Raw genomic sequence first — 17070 nt, forward strand, 5'->3', positions numbered from 1 at the left:
TCAAGGTTTTTGCAGTCAGAAATCCCTTAAATGACAGAAAATTATCATTTAAGATAAACAATGAATTTCAGAAAAGCTTTAATGAATGATAACGCTGAAAATTCTATGAAATTAAAATCTAAGTGTATCTACACATGTATGATCACTTGAACTTCTCCCGAAAGCAAGAATTGACAATCGAATCGGGTATTTAAAAATTTGCAATTTTTCTATTTATCAAAGATTGTAATTTGTGGAAATATCAATCATCAGCATTTCTATTGTTGGGAGAGAAGCAGAAGCTGGCAGCCTGCCAATAATGCCTTGTTTGAATGAATATGATTTAAATAAGGCATATTTGCTTATGCGAAGCATCATAATTTTCAGTTTCTTTTGTTATACAATTTAAGCTTCATGCCTGATTCGAGACAAAGTGAATTAAGGCACTTTTTTTTTGATATGTTAATTTTTAAATCTTAAATTTAAGGTACATTTTTGCCGATGATTTTAAAATCTTTTCCTTTGAAGGAATGTAATTTACGACGTCGAAGAGATCAAATATATCTCTTTTGCTAATTTAAACTGGCTCAGCAGTAAGTAGTGCCGAAGATTCTCAGCATACTTTGCAAAATTGAAGCTGTTCAGAAACCAACATTAAGGTACTCCTGCTGAATTTTATGCATGGGCAGTTCTCAAAAGGTGGGAGCAAACACAGACCTCAACTTTGAAGCTTCACCACCAAATAACTTTCATTTTAATTACCTCAAATTTTTGAGTTAAACTATAATACTGTATAGAGACAAGAATTGACATAAATTATGGAAAAAATGCTCTTCAAATGCCCTTAAAAAAATATTTTCTTTGCTAAAAGGCACAATTTTGGACATACCAAAACGTTAACTGAACAAATGTACCATTAAAAAAAATTTTTTTTTTAATTATTTCCAAACGTTTCAAAAAAAAGTATGAACCTTACACAGAATAATTTTTTGTTAATATTTTACACAAATAATAAAAGTAAAGATAGATTATTTACTTTGTAAACAATTTTAAAAAAACGTAAGTTTGAAATTTGATGTATGTCCAAAAGTCACGATCTTTACAATGCTATTATTTGAGAACTAAGTATATGATGTTTTCGTTTTAAAGGTATTTATCGATCCTCAGAAACAATTTTTAATTGTTTAAAAGTGTTTTCATAAGCTTTTATGCAGTATCTTAGAAGAAAAATGATTTTTCTTAAACATACATGTGAGATGTCCAAATGGCATTACAATCTTCACGCCGATAATTCTGTCCGTTTATTCATAATTTTTGATGATCCACTGTCTTCTAATCTCAATAAAAAAGGTTATTATAATGCTATCTTCTTTAATCCATTGGTATTTTGAATAATTAATATGTTACACATTGAACAATACATAAATTACAGTAGAAACATGGCTGGTTATGTTCGTAACAAAAGTCATTTTGCACTAAAATCGCCAAGCAAACCTCCATTGGCGACAACACAGTATACGATAAGCTAAAAGTTACCAGAGGGGAATTCCAGTTTGACAAATGTAGTTTATCGTCAGCTGCACCAGTTTTGGCGACTTTATCACCTGCGCTAGCAATTTTTTTATTTTTAATTTTTTAGAGTTAAAAAAAATCGTCTGCAGTTGATTTGTAAACAAATATCACTTGGTAATTTTCATTCTATCTTGAGATTTGAGAGATAGTAAGCCTTTTGAATTAACATGTTTTGAAAAAGTGCTTTAAACAATTTAATTAAGTTCTTTTATGGAATTTGTGTTGTATTTATATTAGAAGTACATTCTAAGTTTGGAAAATATCTGCAGAAATGAAAGTTAATAATCCAGAGAAATACAAATATTATTTAATAAAAGAAGCTACAAGTTTGTATAGTTATTTCCATGAAGCTTTTTTTTACCTTTCATCAACTTCTTAAAAATTATTCCAAAACTTTATTATACAGGGTGGCGACAGGAACGGCGAAAAAAAGTTCCCTGACTTTTCCCTGATTAAGTTCACTGAATTTCCCTGATTTACGTTACCATGGATAATGGTTTTCTTCCTTTACCCTACCTGAAAACCATTGCATATTAAATAAAATGCAGTGTTTAAAACATTTTAAGCTGTTAATTAAAAAAATATATTTTGAAAAAAAGCTTTTTTTTTTAGTAAAAATAGTATATTAAATTATCTACAGGGTTCATACTCTATTTGGATGAAAGAATTCCATGACTTTTCCAAGACTTTTTCATGACTTCAATGAAAGTTTTCATGACCTTGCTATACGAAAAGAATAGCACTATTCAATCTCAAACTTACTAATTTTTGGAAATGAGCATTAACAAAACATCTACATGAATGCCACAGCCTCATTGAAGCACTTACTTGTAATGGAAAAAAATATAAGTGTACAATTAAAAAACTAAACTATTCTTATTTGTCTTCATCATATAAATTTAAGTAACGTAAAAATAAAGTGAAACGAACATGATGCTTAAATATGTAACTTTTTTTTTATAAACAGGCAGAATGATATTGAATGCGACAAAGGTTGAATGAGTGAGTCATCACTAAGTTTCAATACATTTGCTTCAAAAGTTGCCTTTTAGTGTCAACAGAACATTTAATCATCTACGTAACTCGACAGTATTTTGGTTCTTTAAACAAAAGTCGCATAGTTTAGTTCCTTAAGTTTCTAAACCAGATCTTTTTTGATTCATTACTGAATGGTTTTTTCAATCTTCTTATTTAAAAGTATACTTGTTTTGTTTACTTATTTGCACATTTTCAAATGCATATAAATTAATACGTTCAGAAATTCCAGAACAAGTTAGATTCCTGACATTGAGCGTAGGCGTGATATCCGATTGGATAATTTGAGCTGTAGCGTCACCTTGCCATTTTGTTTGCTGAGCTGATTTATCTGTTCAGTTGGCGGTTGAACTTTTTACATTCAAGTTGCTCTCAAGAAAGCGTCCTTCCCTAAAATTGTGCAAAAATGGCTGGAGCCGACATAGGAGAAAAAGAAAAAAATATACTGTGATACTATAAAATATTACGGTAACAGTGTTTAATCACAAATGAAATTTACCCAAGAAATTTATCGTAACCAAGAACTGCATTATGTAATATATTGTCATCTCCAATCGCATTCCTCCTCATCCTGAAATTTACCGGCTTCAACATGGACTCCATGCTCATTTGTTCTGCATTCCGGCTCATTTGGAAGAAAAATTGCAACTGAACTACATTGTGTAATAGGAAAGGAAACACCTATTTCGTTTTTGTTGAACTCAACCAAATGAAGAAAAAATGAAAAATATCTCGCGCCTTGTTCAACAAAAATCCCAACGCATTCAGCCGAATCATCAGGAAGTGTGTGCTTCGTAGTTCATAGGAACTAAAAGAAATATTCATCATTTTTTTATCTACAGACTGTTTTCGTGATAAAATTACTGATTACTTCTACTCCGCCACGCAGAAGAGTAAATATGCATAATTTGTGACGGTGAAATTAGTGAGTGAAAAAAGTTGTGATCGTCGCATCTCAACTTCGCGATTTAGAAATGCATTGATATTAATGATTCGAATCTGTTATTAATGAGTTCCTATTATGTACTAAATGTGAAGATCATGTCAATTATATATCCAAGTTAAAATTTAATAAATTGTTGTAAAATGGTAAGTTATTTGCCTCAGAGTTTCAAATATGATGGTTAATGATTTAATATTTTGATGGGAATTTAAATTCCAAAAATAATTGTTATGTCACAACGCTATGACTATCCACTATACATTCAATTTAATTGGCTAATTTTTAATACACCTTTCGTCATGTTGTTGTATACACAAATTTTCATCATAATATCACCATAATTTTTTTACACATAGATTAGTTTTGCGGGCCGTATGTTGGGCACTACTCTTTTCAAGTATTAGAATTACTCTTTTTCTATATTCTATCGCCTGACTAAAGATCTTTATTTTCTAAAATGTTCAATAAATTAAGATCAACTCTGATAAATTTAATAATAAAGTTCTTACAAGTGATGGAACCTAACTCGGATGCAATAAAATTGCCTTTTTTGAGTGGGCGTGGCAAAACCAAGTACGTGCAAGTTCGCTACTACAGAATATGAAACATAAGAAGTGTTGAAAATAATAATTTATTCGAAATCAGTGATGTCCAAGCAGAAAAATCACATCTCAAAAAAAGGCAAGCGGCTGCGACAGAAGTGGAGGCAATGAGATTTTAAAATTCAGATATGATTTTGGGATCGTTCAGTTTTCCACTTTTAATAGCATTTATGCGCTACAGTGTTAAATCACTTCAGATTTCTAATGCTCTTTTAGTTACTGTTACTTTCTCTTTGTCCAGGACATTTTTCCATGACTTGAAATAAATTTCCATGACTTTCAATGAAAATTTCAATTTTCCATGACTTTTCCAGGTCTGAAATTTGCTTATTTTTTTTCCATGACTTTCCAGGATTTCCATGACCCGTACGAACCCTGTATCTACCAAGAAATATTATAGGAAATCTAAAACAAATGCTTCACTTCCAGTATCCTGTAAACATAAGAATTCTAAGAAATTATTAAAACCACTCGTAAAGAAATACCTAATCATCATAAAACTAGAAAAGTGTACTGAATTTTTAAGCAGCATAATTGTTGCTGCGAGAATAACAAGTAATTTTGAAAGTATAGAAGTAATGCAGTTTTACTTACATAAATAATAGACATATTTATGTAAAACAAATTGGAACCTTTCAACAACCAGTCATATTGAGCTATTCTTTAATCAATAACTTAGGTTTTAACGAAGGAATACAGCATTTTAACTATTAAAAATAGTAAAAATATTTACTTATGTACACAACTCAATTTCAAATGATTTCATTATTAGTCGGAAAAAAAATCTTTTTTAACAAACATTGAAATGTAAAAAAACAATAATTGATTTCAAATTGTATAGTATATAACTTGGTTTTAAAATGAAAGAATTTTAAATTCTGAAAATATGTATATATATATATATATATATATATATATATATATATATATATATATATATATATATATATATATATATATATAAAAAATAAAAAAAAAATCCTTCGTATATTCTAAAGCGACAGCGAATAATAAGATGGCAAAAAACAAAGTTGATTTTCATTTAACATTCAATTTTAGCAATTAAATCGAAAACGCCAAGTAAAATACCTTTTAAGCTCTTAGAGTATCAATTGTAAAAAAAAAATCTTGAAATCGTGATTACAGTACGCTAGCTATTTCAAGACAATGAGTAAAGGCAATGGAGCAAAGTCTTTAATGGCAACTTCCTCTTTGCCTGTTGGTTTGTTTATTTTGCGTAGCATGGAACGCCTAGCAGAAAAATTCAAACTACGTGAAATAAACAACTTTACAGACACAGAAGCTTAAGAAATTCATCCTGTGGTTAATAACTTAAGATTCAATACTTTAACCTTAAGGGGGGAAAAATGCACAAATATGTGTCAGTGCATAATCACATCTCACTAATATTACTTTTTTTTAAACAAATAATTGCCAGAAAATGAATAGGAAAAAAGGGTGTTTAACTTAGCAAAGCAAAAAAAAAAAAAAATTTCATTTGATCAATTTTCCCTGAATTTTTATTATTTTTTCAAAATTCCCTGATATTTCCCTGATCAATAAAGTTCCCTGACTTTTCCCTGATCTCCCTGATTTGTCGCCACCCTGTTATATGTAAAGAGCAGTATGTATAGCCATTCAAATACTTCATTAATATCCTCTTTATTATTAAATTTCAAAATTCAAAAAGTGGTAAAAATTTTTATTGGAAAAGTTAAAAATCAGATTAACAATTGTCAAAAATGGTGAAACTTACATTGTGATGATTTACCTACAGGACAACAATGTCCAAAATCTGTTACCTACAGACTGCTGATTTGATTTGCTAATTAACAATTTTTACAAATACCTGCTGTCTTTTCAGATTCATATATTGTGTTCTAGGTATGCATGCTATAGAATAAAAGCAAAATTGATGTCAAATTTGAAAATTTTTGAAATTGCTCAAACTTTTTGTTCCCACCTTTTGAGAACTGCTCGCATAAAAATTAAATATCAAATAAATTTTTTTTTTTAAAAAAATTTAAACCTACTAATTAGTAATTAAATTTTTTCTAATATTTTATAACATCTCAAGTTGAATAGAATATGAACTTGGGTCAAGAAATAAGTTAACTCACACTTTGCTTTATGTAACTTCGAATATCAAGTGGGAATTGCAACCATCTTTCTTGATATTTGAGCCGAATGTTAGCATCCTTTGAAGTAAGAGCATTTTTAAGCTGCAAACCAGCAGCCATACGGGCCACAGGAGTGTTGCTTGCATGTTGAAGAACATCTGAAAGCGACTTGAGAAACTCAGGCTGCAAAGTAAAGAACACTTTAATTATCAGTTCATAACTAAAGACATGAATGTTTTTAAGTATGAAAAGATATACACTAGGATAGATCTTAAAAAAGTCTTTTTTTTTTTGCATATCTCGCCTTTTTATTTAGTTCCATTTACTACAAAAATGATACAGATAAAGTTTGTATTGCGATTAAAATATTTAAAGGTAGATCGATGGTTTAAAAAATTACGATTAGTTTTATCAAGCAGATTCTTAAGATTAAAGCACTGATTTTAAACAATGAAATCACCATATCGCACTTATCGACTTGGACACCTTATATTAAATAACATTAGATATTACAATCAGGTTTTTGTAAAAATTAAGAGTTTCCTTTCTATAATTAGTGTTTTTTTTGTTGACATTTTCTAGCTAGTAACTAATTGCAGTTGGGTTTCATCACAGATCATTTTCCTATTGTATTCCCCATTAAGTACAAATGCATTTTGGCATGTGATCATTTACATTAGCTGAATGATGTAGACACACATACTGTGGACAGATACATTTGCAGCTGTGCATACATACATCATCCAATAATTTTTTATTAATAACAATATTAAACAATGGTTATCTTCAAAATCTGTAGATAAATTAATGAAAAATGTCATCTTACTTTCACGGATACATGATTGAAAGCAAATTGGATTACTAAACATTTTATTTGCTGCACATTTTTTTTTTTTTTAAATTTTACTAGGCTGCTGGTTATATATCATCTATTAACTCCCACAAATCTGAATTACCGTTGGCTCTGTTTAACAACGCTGTATTTCACAATTTTCTCTATTTAAAGACGACTTTTCACGGTCCCGGATGCTCTACTGTAGTTTTAAAACTATTCTATTTAAGGATGCCTTCTTCTTAAGGACAATAATTTGTAGTTCCTTGAAAGTCGTTAAATAGAGAGCCAACTGTACATTCAAGAGATCTTACTGAAACTTCCAACAGTTGAAGCAATATTATCAACTTGGCTGCTATAGAATCTTCTAAGTTCTTATTCTTCATTGAATTATGATTCTTGTAAAGTAATCTACCTTTTAAAGCAAGAACTTAAGGATGCAAAAAGATTGAAACTTAAAAGCATGACAGGCAACAATTTTCGGCAAGTATGAAAATATGACGAATTCTTTTCCTTCTCCAATTATTAGCTGTTTGTGGCTTTCAATGACAAAAAAAAAAAAATCATTTTTGGTGCAAAAAATGAGAATCTGGCCTTTCTGCATCAGAATGTATCAGCCATTGAAAATTGGTACAATTTTGTACAGAGTTTTCATCCCTGCATATATTATATCTACTTTAAGTTTTTCCAGTAGCAATTTCAACAAAAGATCATGCAGGAAGCTTGAGGTGAGACCAGAGTTTTCATGTATATACGAAGTATGAGAATGCATATGAAGTAACCCTTGTTCTTCTAAAAGTTTTAACCGAGATTTTAAGGTCTAAAGCTTGAGCCAGATTAATTTCAAAACTTTGTGATGGCACTGTAAGGAAATATATGATGAAATATTTTTAAAATGCTTGTTAGTTTTATACAGGCAATGATTTTTGTACATCTCTTTTAGCCACATGCCATTAGGGATGCCCACCTAGGAAAGGTCATGATGCAGAATGCGGCATTGAAATTTTTAGAGGGGGGGGGAGTGTTTTAAGGGGTATTTTTCTTTTTTTTGAGGGGTGTGCCCTTGCTCTTGTGGGGAGGGGGGAGAAGAGGGACACTTTTACATGCAATTCAAGTGCACTGACATTTGAAGCTGCAGATTCAGCAAATAACAGTGCTGATCGTCATGGTCCAAGTTCGATGTTGGCAAGTTACCAGAAGTTTGTTAAATGAGTTATTTAATGGAGGAAATTCAGCTAAGGGAAGTCTTAAGTTAGTGAATTTTTTCAATGCACCATATTTGACATTGTTAAATAATAATAAAAAAATTTATACTAATAAAATCGAGAAACTCCTCGAAAATACTATGGGATAATTTTTTGCAAGTTCTTGAAATGTGTTAAAAATATTCATAAAATTCAAAAACTAGATTTTAGACGTTTTTCAAGATTTTTTTTAAAAGTGCTTGAACCGTATGAAAGGTTTGCTATGACCAAGGGATTATTATATACCTATGGTCGACTGTACGATCATTTCATTTTAACCATACGTATACTGTCAAAAAAGTGGTTCTTTAAAATATTTTCTATTATTTATGATATCTAAATATAAATAATTATATTACATTATAGTAATATAAATATACTAAACTCTAGGGCTCGACCGATGGCATTTTTTGGCCGATGGGCCGATTGTTCAAGGATGCCGATAGTTTTCCTCCAAATGGCCGATTGCTGATGGCCAAAAAAAAAAATCAAACAGAAATAAATTGATAAAATTATCAGGGATTTAAAGGATCTTTGATTCATTTCACTTTACTTCCTTTCTACAAATAAGGAATTGTAATCACAAAAGAAAAATCAGATTTTGACCTAAATTTCTATTTTACGATCACCCAATTTAATCTTCACAAGATTTTTCGGCACATCTGTACATGCATATTGCATATGTACCTAAGAATATATAGATGACCGAAATATCCATTTTGAACGCCTCCTCAGTTAATTATGGCAAATTCTTTTATGATGTCTTTGAGCGCAAAAACTTGCGTCACTCAAAAATGTTATGAAATGGTAAGTTGAAAACTCATACGCACGTAGTATGATCTAAAAGTTCGAGGACAAGTTGTATAAAACCTTACCCTGAATAGTTCACATTACCGAAGCACATCTATCTACAAAATAGTCACCTCGAACGACTATGCACTTCTGCCAAGGTTCGTATTGCTTTTAGAAGCATTCCTGAAAGACACTTTTCGCAACCTCCTGTAAGGACTCTTGCGCTGCTGCTTTAATTTCATCATGGGGAAGAAGGCGACTTTCATGTTGAGGATGCACGGTTTGATTGGTCAATATTCTGATATGATAAACAAATAACATAACGTTTCGTCGGACTCAGCTCCGTGTGACTTTTACCTGTTCCCAGCAAAAAAACATTTGCATGGACGCCGCTTTCTTCCGTTAGGAGAAGATAAAGCTGCATTATAGAAGACTCATCGAAAAATGGCTTCCAGGAGTGCTTCCAAAAGTTATATGAACACTGGCAGAAGTACATAGTCCCTCAAGGTAACCTTTTGAAGGCGGATGTGCTTCGGTAATGTGAACTATTCTGGGTAAGGTTTTATACAGCTTGTCCCCGAACTTTTGGATTGTACTACGTACAATCTTTATAGGGTGTAGCTATGCTTCTCCTTTTTTACTGCTGTATGATGAAAAAGAAAGAACAACAAAAAAGGAAGAAAAACAAAGAGATTGTTTGATAACCAATTGATTTGTTTGTTTTTTAATTGAATATTTACTAAGATTTCAGTAATATTGCACTAATGTATGGATTTAGGTACATTAAAGGTAGTTAAAAAATATTAAATTATGTTGTTTAATCATTAAAAAAAAATAAGAATAAAACTGAAACCGTCAACAAATTACGCAATTGAAGTGGAAAGATTGCACAAAGACATTTTTTATCATCAAATTAAACAAAGAAGGTAACAGATAAATTACAATATTAAATCATAATAGGAACATTTTTATACTTATATAAAATTTATGAATAGAAAAGTTTGCATTTTTCATAAAAGCCATAACAGTGACAAATTTTTCTGAAAAAAATAGCCATGAAAAGAGCGATGTTTTTAAAACGCAGGCTGCGTTTTAACGCAGCTACAATAAACAAACTCAATATTTACACCAAGTTAATAACTGAATACATATACTACTTGATCTGATGTTTGCACACATAATATTGAACAATTTGATTGTTTAATCTTTTATGAAGCTTTACAAATAAGTTCAAATTAAATTTTTCAATTTAACAATAATTTTCTGAAATTTAAAAAATTGCATGAAAGAAAATCCTTGAAACTTTTCTATAAAAAACGAAAATAACTTATTCATTGATTTTATATAAATACATAAAAATAGTTACTTACAACAAAAAACAATCGATCGCTATTAATGATGCAAAAAAGATGGCGCATTACGAAATATAGGTGAAACAAGTATGAGAAATATGCAAAATGACATTTGACTAAAATAAATAATTGCTAAATATTTAAGAAATGCTTGAAACCTCGAGAGAGGGTTAGGGAGGGGGGGGGGTCTCTCTTTGGTTTTGGAGTAATTCACACTTTGGCCCCAACCTCGGCCTAAATTTTTTAGTAAAGAACCGCTAAAACCAACGCCTCGGAAGAGTTTCTGAATCTATTTCAGCACTTCCGAAGAAAAAATTTAAAAGTCCCTTCGATTTCCGAATTATGTCACCATTCAAAACGTCTTTAATCAATTTCTTTACATTAATGCTCTAAATTCCTTCTAAACAATAGATAAAGTTTTTTTTAAAAAATCTCTAATTTTATGAATGGTGTTAGTTTTAAACAACTCAGAAGTACAACTAGAGTTTAATTTCAGAAATTGAGGGAGTAGGAGAAGGAGCACGCAAGTGTTCTCGGAAATTCAAAAAATAGTCGTAAAAAATAGAGTCCAAAATAATCATAAACATTAAACGGAAAAACCCTTTCAAAACTTGCACCCGAGTTTGTTTTGACGTGCAGTGGCAGATTTAAAATATAGCAAATGTTGCAATTGCGCGAGAGGCCCCATAACCATAGGGGCACCGTAGGAGTTACAAAACTGCTTATGATAAATGTTTTACAACTTGTGTGATAGAGAAATAGGGCCCCATAATGTATTTCGACGGACCTCAAACTTGTAACACCGCCGAAGCGATACAGAAAAGACTGCATTACTGTGATTCATATTACAAATATCGAAAAATTAAAAATTACTGTCGGCTCAACGGGAATCTAAAAAAATGATACAAAAACCGGTTTTGCCATCTCATATTTGTTTCCATAGTCTCCAATTCGGCAATATATCACCAAATGATCATCAGTCTGAGACGCTATATTAGTTTTGCATTGAAATAAGTAATTACAGTCGGACCTCCATATATCAAACTTCCACATATCGAAATTTTCTATATATCGAAATCCCAGCAAATTTCTATGTTCATTACATAGAAAAATTGTTTCTATATATCGAAAAAGTCTCTATATATCAAAATATTTTTCGAGACATTCGTAGGTTTTTTTCCACTTTAGACTGTTTGTCTCATGAAAAATGAAGGTTAGCGGAGAAAATTATGATCACTAAAGGTTGCTACCAAACTCATAAGGAATAGGGGATTCAGGGCTGTGTAGATAGGGTCGTTGTTTCGTTCTGGAGTTCTTACATTCCCTCGAGTTTATTTCAAATCTTAGTTGTAACCAGTAATATTGTAAAATCAGTTTCAAGTTATCCCTATTATCTGTTGATTATCATTCCTAGTATTTTTAGCTTCAGTAAAAATCATTCAAGTTAAGTAGATTGATTTTTTACTTTTCTCTCGATTACATTGTTAACACGAAAATCCCCTAATGTGGCGGTTCAAGTTGAATTTCTGAAGAATGAAGGAGCAAAAATGTAATTTCTGTTAAATTTTTAATTATTAACTTTCATTTAATCCGATGCTCATTTAAATTAGAAGTTGGGTTTCATGCACGAAAATTAGTTTTAATTTTAATGTTTTAGGATATTTTTATGATAAAATAAGATTGTCTCTATATATCGAAATTTCTATATATCGAATTTTTTTCCGGCAATTTGCTACCTCAATATATGGAGGTCCGACCGTAATAGCCACAAAAAATGAGTAAAGAGGCTTTTCAGAATACCCGATCGAAAACAAAAAGGGAAGTGCACAACTGGAACGTACGCACACAACCCACATGCGAAAATTTATCCTTCTACAGCTTAGCATTTTTGAGTTATGACTTATGAGAGATACATACGTACATCCAGCTGCAAGAAACAAAGCAATAAACTTGTTTGGTACCTGAATGCAGTATTAAAAACTCTTTCAAAGGGGACTAAAATCGAGAGTCATACTGAAATTTAAGTAAATAATTTTATATGAAAAAAATAACTCCCTTTACTTTGTATTAAGAAGTAAAACATCAAAGGTCTTCTTTTTTCGAAAACATCGGCCAATTCCATCGGCTTTTCGATGATTTTTAAGGCCGATGGGCCGATGTTTCCTGCAAGTCAGCATCGGCCGCCGATGCCGATGGCTAAATTGTTGAACCATCGGCGCCGATGCATTGGTCGAGTCCTACTAAACTCCCAAGATCCACAAAAGCGATAACATACAAATATCTAAAAAGCCCCCCATCTAAATACATCCCCCTCCCCCCGAAAAAAATACCAAAGATTTCACTATAAATGATTAACGTTGGAAAAATTGCTAGTTTGAAAGCAAACAATTTAAACAAAACTTCATAAAAATAAAGAAAATTAACTTACTAGGTTATTCTGAGCAGCTTGCTCTAAATAGTTCTGTGCTGCTTCTAACTCTGTTTTATCTATAAATAAAAGAAATAATACAAAGTAAAACAAGTGTGATAAGACAACTTGATTGCTGACTTGCAATCGATAACAGATTTTTCAATTAGAGCAAACATATTTTTCAAAAATGTTAGAATTGAAAAAGAAAAAATATTATCTTCCAAACAAACAAACCATTACAGGATTTGAACGGCTGTTATGACATTGTCTTAAAGTTTTCTACAGATGCGAACATTAGGAAATGTGAACAGATGTCATGCACTAGTCTTAAAATTATTTTTGTAAATAAGAATTTCATTTTGACATTGTTTTAATATCAATCAGTTTTAGTTGCATAAAAAGTTATCAGGCATACTTTGCAACAAAACACTTTATTTTCAGCTCAAATAAAATTTGGATTAAATTGAACCTTAGCTACCAAATCAGTAATCAAAACCAATATGAAGGAATGTTCATGTAGGAGTGGATGCCATCCCCTCTTGATTACAACACTACAACTTGAATTCTTTAGGCATTAAAACAATTTTCATAGAACGAAGTGTCAAACTTCCACTACTGGCTCAAATTCTTTAAGGTACCTAAAACTAGAATATCTCAGTCTTAGGTAGGCTTGTATATTTGAACTTATCCCACGTCTGACACATTTTACAATATATTTCTTTCTAAAAATTGGAAATCACATACAATTTCAGGGGTCTGGCCAGAGGATATTTGGGTCCGTTAACGGACCCTTTACAAAAATCCGATTAACCAAAACGGACCTTTCACAAAATCCCGATCAAACAAAACGGACCTTTCACAAAATCCGATCAAACAAAACGGACCTTTCACAAAATCTGATCAAACAAAATGGTCAAACAAAACGATCAAACAAAACGGACCCTTCACAAATTGTTTATTGAAAGAACAAATCTGAAAGCAAAATAACGCCTATTTCTGTGTATAAACCGATAATTTTTGGAGCCTTTTTTGAAGTCAAATTAGAGGGATCAGCACTCTTGCGATGCTCCTGCAAGGGTTAAATGATTGCTACTATCAAATAAATATAATGGTTTTTTGTTTTATCACAGCTAATTAGCAGTGGTGTTGTTGTAAACTTTTCTAAAAAGGCATTGGTAAGCACTTTTCTCCCCACTCATGACTTAATAAACAATAATAATATATATCTGCGAAATGAACTTAGAACTGCAAAGGGATAGTAAGGGTGGGGAAAAAATATGACCTTCTCAGATAGAGTTAACAACTTCAAAATTATCACCACTTAGCATCTGGCGTTGAACCTTTATAATGACTTGATTAGAAAATATTCTCGTTTCACCAGCTTGTCAATATTTGCTTTTAAGGTTTAAGGTGCAATGTGGTGTGATGCTTGTTATTTTGGAGAAAATTTTATGGGTTTTTATTTTTTGATGCTAACAAGGATGAATAACTTTAAATAAACTTTTAATTATCGCTTTTTTTGTCTACATTTTGAAAAATGCAATCTTTTAACGTCCAATATGAGAATCATATTTTGTTCTTTTTCAAGCTAACTTCCCTTAATTAGGATGGAAATAAATGAAAAGTCTCTTTATTTCTGTTGGAACTCTCATTTCAAGTTTTTAAAGCAAAATTCCATTTTCTGTTATAAGTCAAAAATTAAAATGATGAATCGATGGTTTATTTTATTATTATTATTATTTTTTGTGTCAACACAGATATTAATGAAATGTTTATCATAGGACTCTAAAATGCAGTTTTAAAATAATTTTATCAAAAATATCTTTGCATCCGCTACGGGAATCCGATTTTACGAATTTTTGATGTTTATTACGCTTTGTTAAGAGGTAAACAATTAAAATATCTTTTTATTTTTGTTAAAATCATGGAATTTATAAGTTTTAATCGAAATTCTGTGTTTTTTAAGAGTCTTGGGTCAAAAAGTTAAATGCTGAACCCTATTCTGAAATTTATTTTGTTTATTTTTTTGTTACAATTACTTTAAATACTGTACAGAAATATTTCTAGTATAATTTAACATAATGTAGAATGGTAGATAAATATTGATACTTGAGAGAGCGATGCCCCCCCCCCCCCCGCCAAATATCAGAAAAACACTCCAGAATGATTTTCTCAACATAGAAGAGTAAAGCACTCAACTTTAATTTTAATTGATGTAGTTTGTGCGATCTCTAAATTCTAAAATTTCGTTTTAACAAAAAAAATTTTTTTTTGCGAAATTATTTGATTTTTCACAAAATGATTTGATTTTTCACAAAAAACGGACCCTGTGAAAAATCCTGGACAGACCCCTGAATTTAAAATCTTCAACTGATGCGAGTTATAATATAACAATGTTGACACAGCATCGAAATATCCAAAATTTATGCTAAGAAAAATATTACTGTTATTAACTGACGGTAAAGATTCAAACTAGAAATATAGTATGCATACAATTTCCACATCATTACGTTGTTACTTTTTATTACAATCATGTTTTTAAAAGATAAATTGACATTGACAAGATCGAAAATAGACTAATCCAATTCAATCGTCATCGATTTTCTACGAATATACTACTTATTAGTAGCTATCAATACACAAACAGGCATTTAATTCGTGGATCAAACAGTCAACAGCAAAATGAAGTAACTAAGTATCGAGCATTTTAACTAACACTGACATGATCACTAAATGAATGGCTTGTTTTACAGTGAAGTAATTAAAAAAACACTTAAATCACAAGCAATTTAAGCACATTACACGAAGCGGATAAATGGCTTGACGGTCTAGAATAAAACATCAACCTGTTAAAGTCAATATTTTTGGGAAGCGAACTAGTTATTTTATCAAATTAATTAATAAATTTAAAACTCGCAAATGATTGTCTCAATAGCTTGAATTGCGCAATTTGGTCGCCTTCATATTAGAAGAGAATAATTTAACAGGGACAATGTTTAGAAAGATAAATTTAAAAATCACGAACAAAATCGGTTTTTAAATCCCCCTACGCACAAACAAAATCTTAAATTGGGATTTAATTTCCCGCCACGAAGCTTCAACATTCTTGACATTTGCGATCAGAATGAAATTTGTCATACACTATGCGTTACGCATAAATTAGAAGTACAAGATAATTTTAAATTCTAAACAAACACTGAAATAAAGCTTTAAAATGTACCATTAAAATCAAAATTATTAAAAAGTTAGGCCTAACTAACGGACACTAATACCTAAGCCTATAAACTTCAAAATATAAAATGAAATCTTATTTACCTGGAGAAACTGTCTTTTCTAAAATATTTATTAAATCCATGGTTCATTAAAATAACTTTACCTACAGCCAGGAATTAGTGTAATTATATTAAAAAGTTTTACCAGCAGTAGCCTATTACTTTCGCAGGCTATCTTTTCCTGAAAGAAAGTAACTACCGGCAAATACTTCTTATCGCGCTCCACATGGCAATGCGCCCCTGAATCAGCGCGCAGATGGAAAAGAAATCGTTTTAGAGAACAGCTGTAAGTTGGAGTAACACTTCAATATTTCGCATTGAAAATTATACAAGCACTATTTTTAAGAAATATTTAATTCATTTACGTAGCTTTGCATTCACGGCAAATCATTAAAAAAAAAATTAACATCATTCAAGAATTATTTTCCGCCATTCAATGTTCATTGTTTGAATCAAAATAAATTATCAATCACAAGGGCGGATCCAACTTTTGATTTTGAAAATGGTCATTTTTTAAATATGACCATATAAATCGGAAGGGGGTTCATAAGTATAATATTCCGTCATAAAGAGAAGTCTCATACCTTACTCCGGTAATTTCTTGAAATGTAACGCGCACGTTCTCACAACGCAGTTTTTGTTTTTTGGCTATCATTGGTTGTTTTTGGGGCGGAGTGTCAAGACCCCTTATTACACTTATCAACAATTACAAAAAAGAGAGAGAAGTGGAACAACTATTTTTTTAATGGGGCTGTGTATTGTTTCCTTACCATTTGGGGACCTATTGCGTTTCTTAAGATTCCTCAGGACCAGATTAAGACATTAGGGGTGGGGAGGCCCTACAAACAAAGCACTTTTTTTGGGGGGCCCCTGTTCAAACCTTATAAAAACACAAAACATCTCGGGAACCAGGAGGG

General features: G+C 31.1%; 1 protein-coding gene across 1 annotated transcript in view; it reads right to left on the bottom strand.

Annotated features, from left to right (window-relative positions):
- Window positions 1-16389, bottom strand: part of LOC129217299 (importin subunit beta-1-like) — a 69165-nt gene extending 52776 nt beyond the window's left edge. Inside the window, exons 1-3 of the mRNA XM_054851573.1 lie at window positions 16197-16389; window positions 12900-12958; window positions 6252-6434 (exon numbers count right to left, since the gene is read on the bottom strand). Of these exons, the coding sequence (XP_054707548.1) occupies window positions 6252-6434; window positions 12900-12958; window positions 16197-16236 (282 nt within the window). The 5' untranslated portion in view covers window positions 16237-16389. The remainder of the gene's footprint in view (window positions 1-6251; window positions 6435-12899; window positions 12959-16196) is intronic.
- Between the last annotated feature and the right edge of the window lie 681 nt (window positions 16390-17070).

The sequence above is a fragment of the Uloborus diversus genome, chromosome 2, assembly GCF_026930045.1.
Source record: "Uloborus diversus isolate 005 chromosome 2, Udiv.v.3.1, whole genome shotgun sequence".
Classification (NCBI taxonomy): Eukaryota; Metazoa; Arthropoda; class Arachnida; order Araneae; family Uloboridae; genus Uloborus; species Uloborus diversus.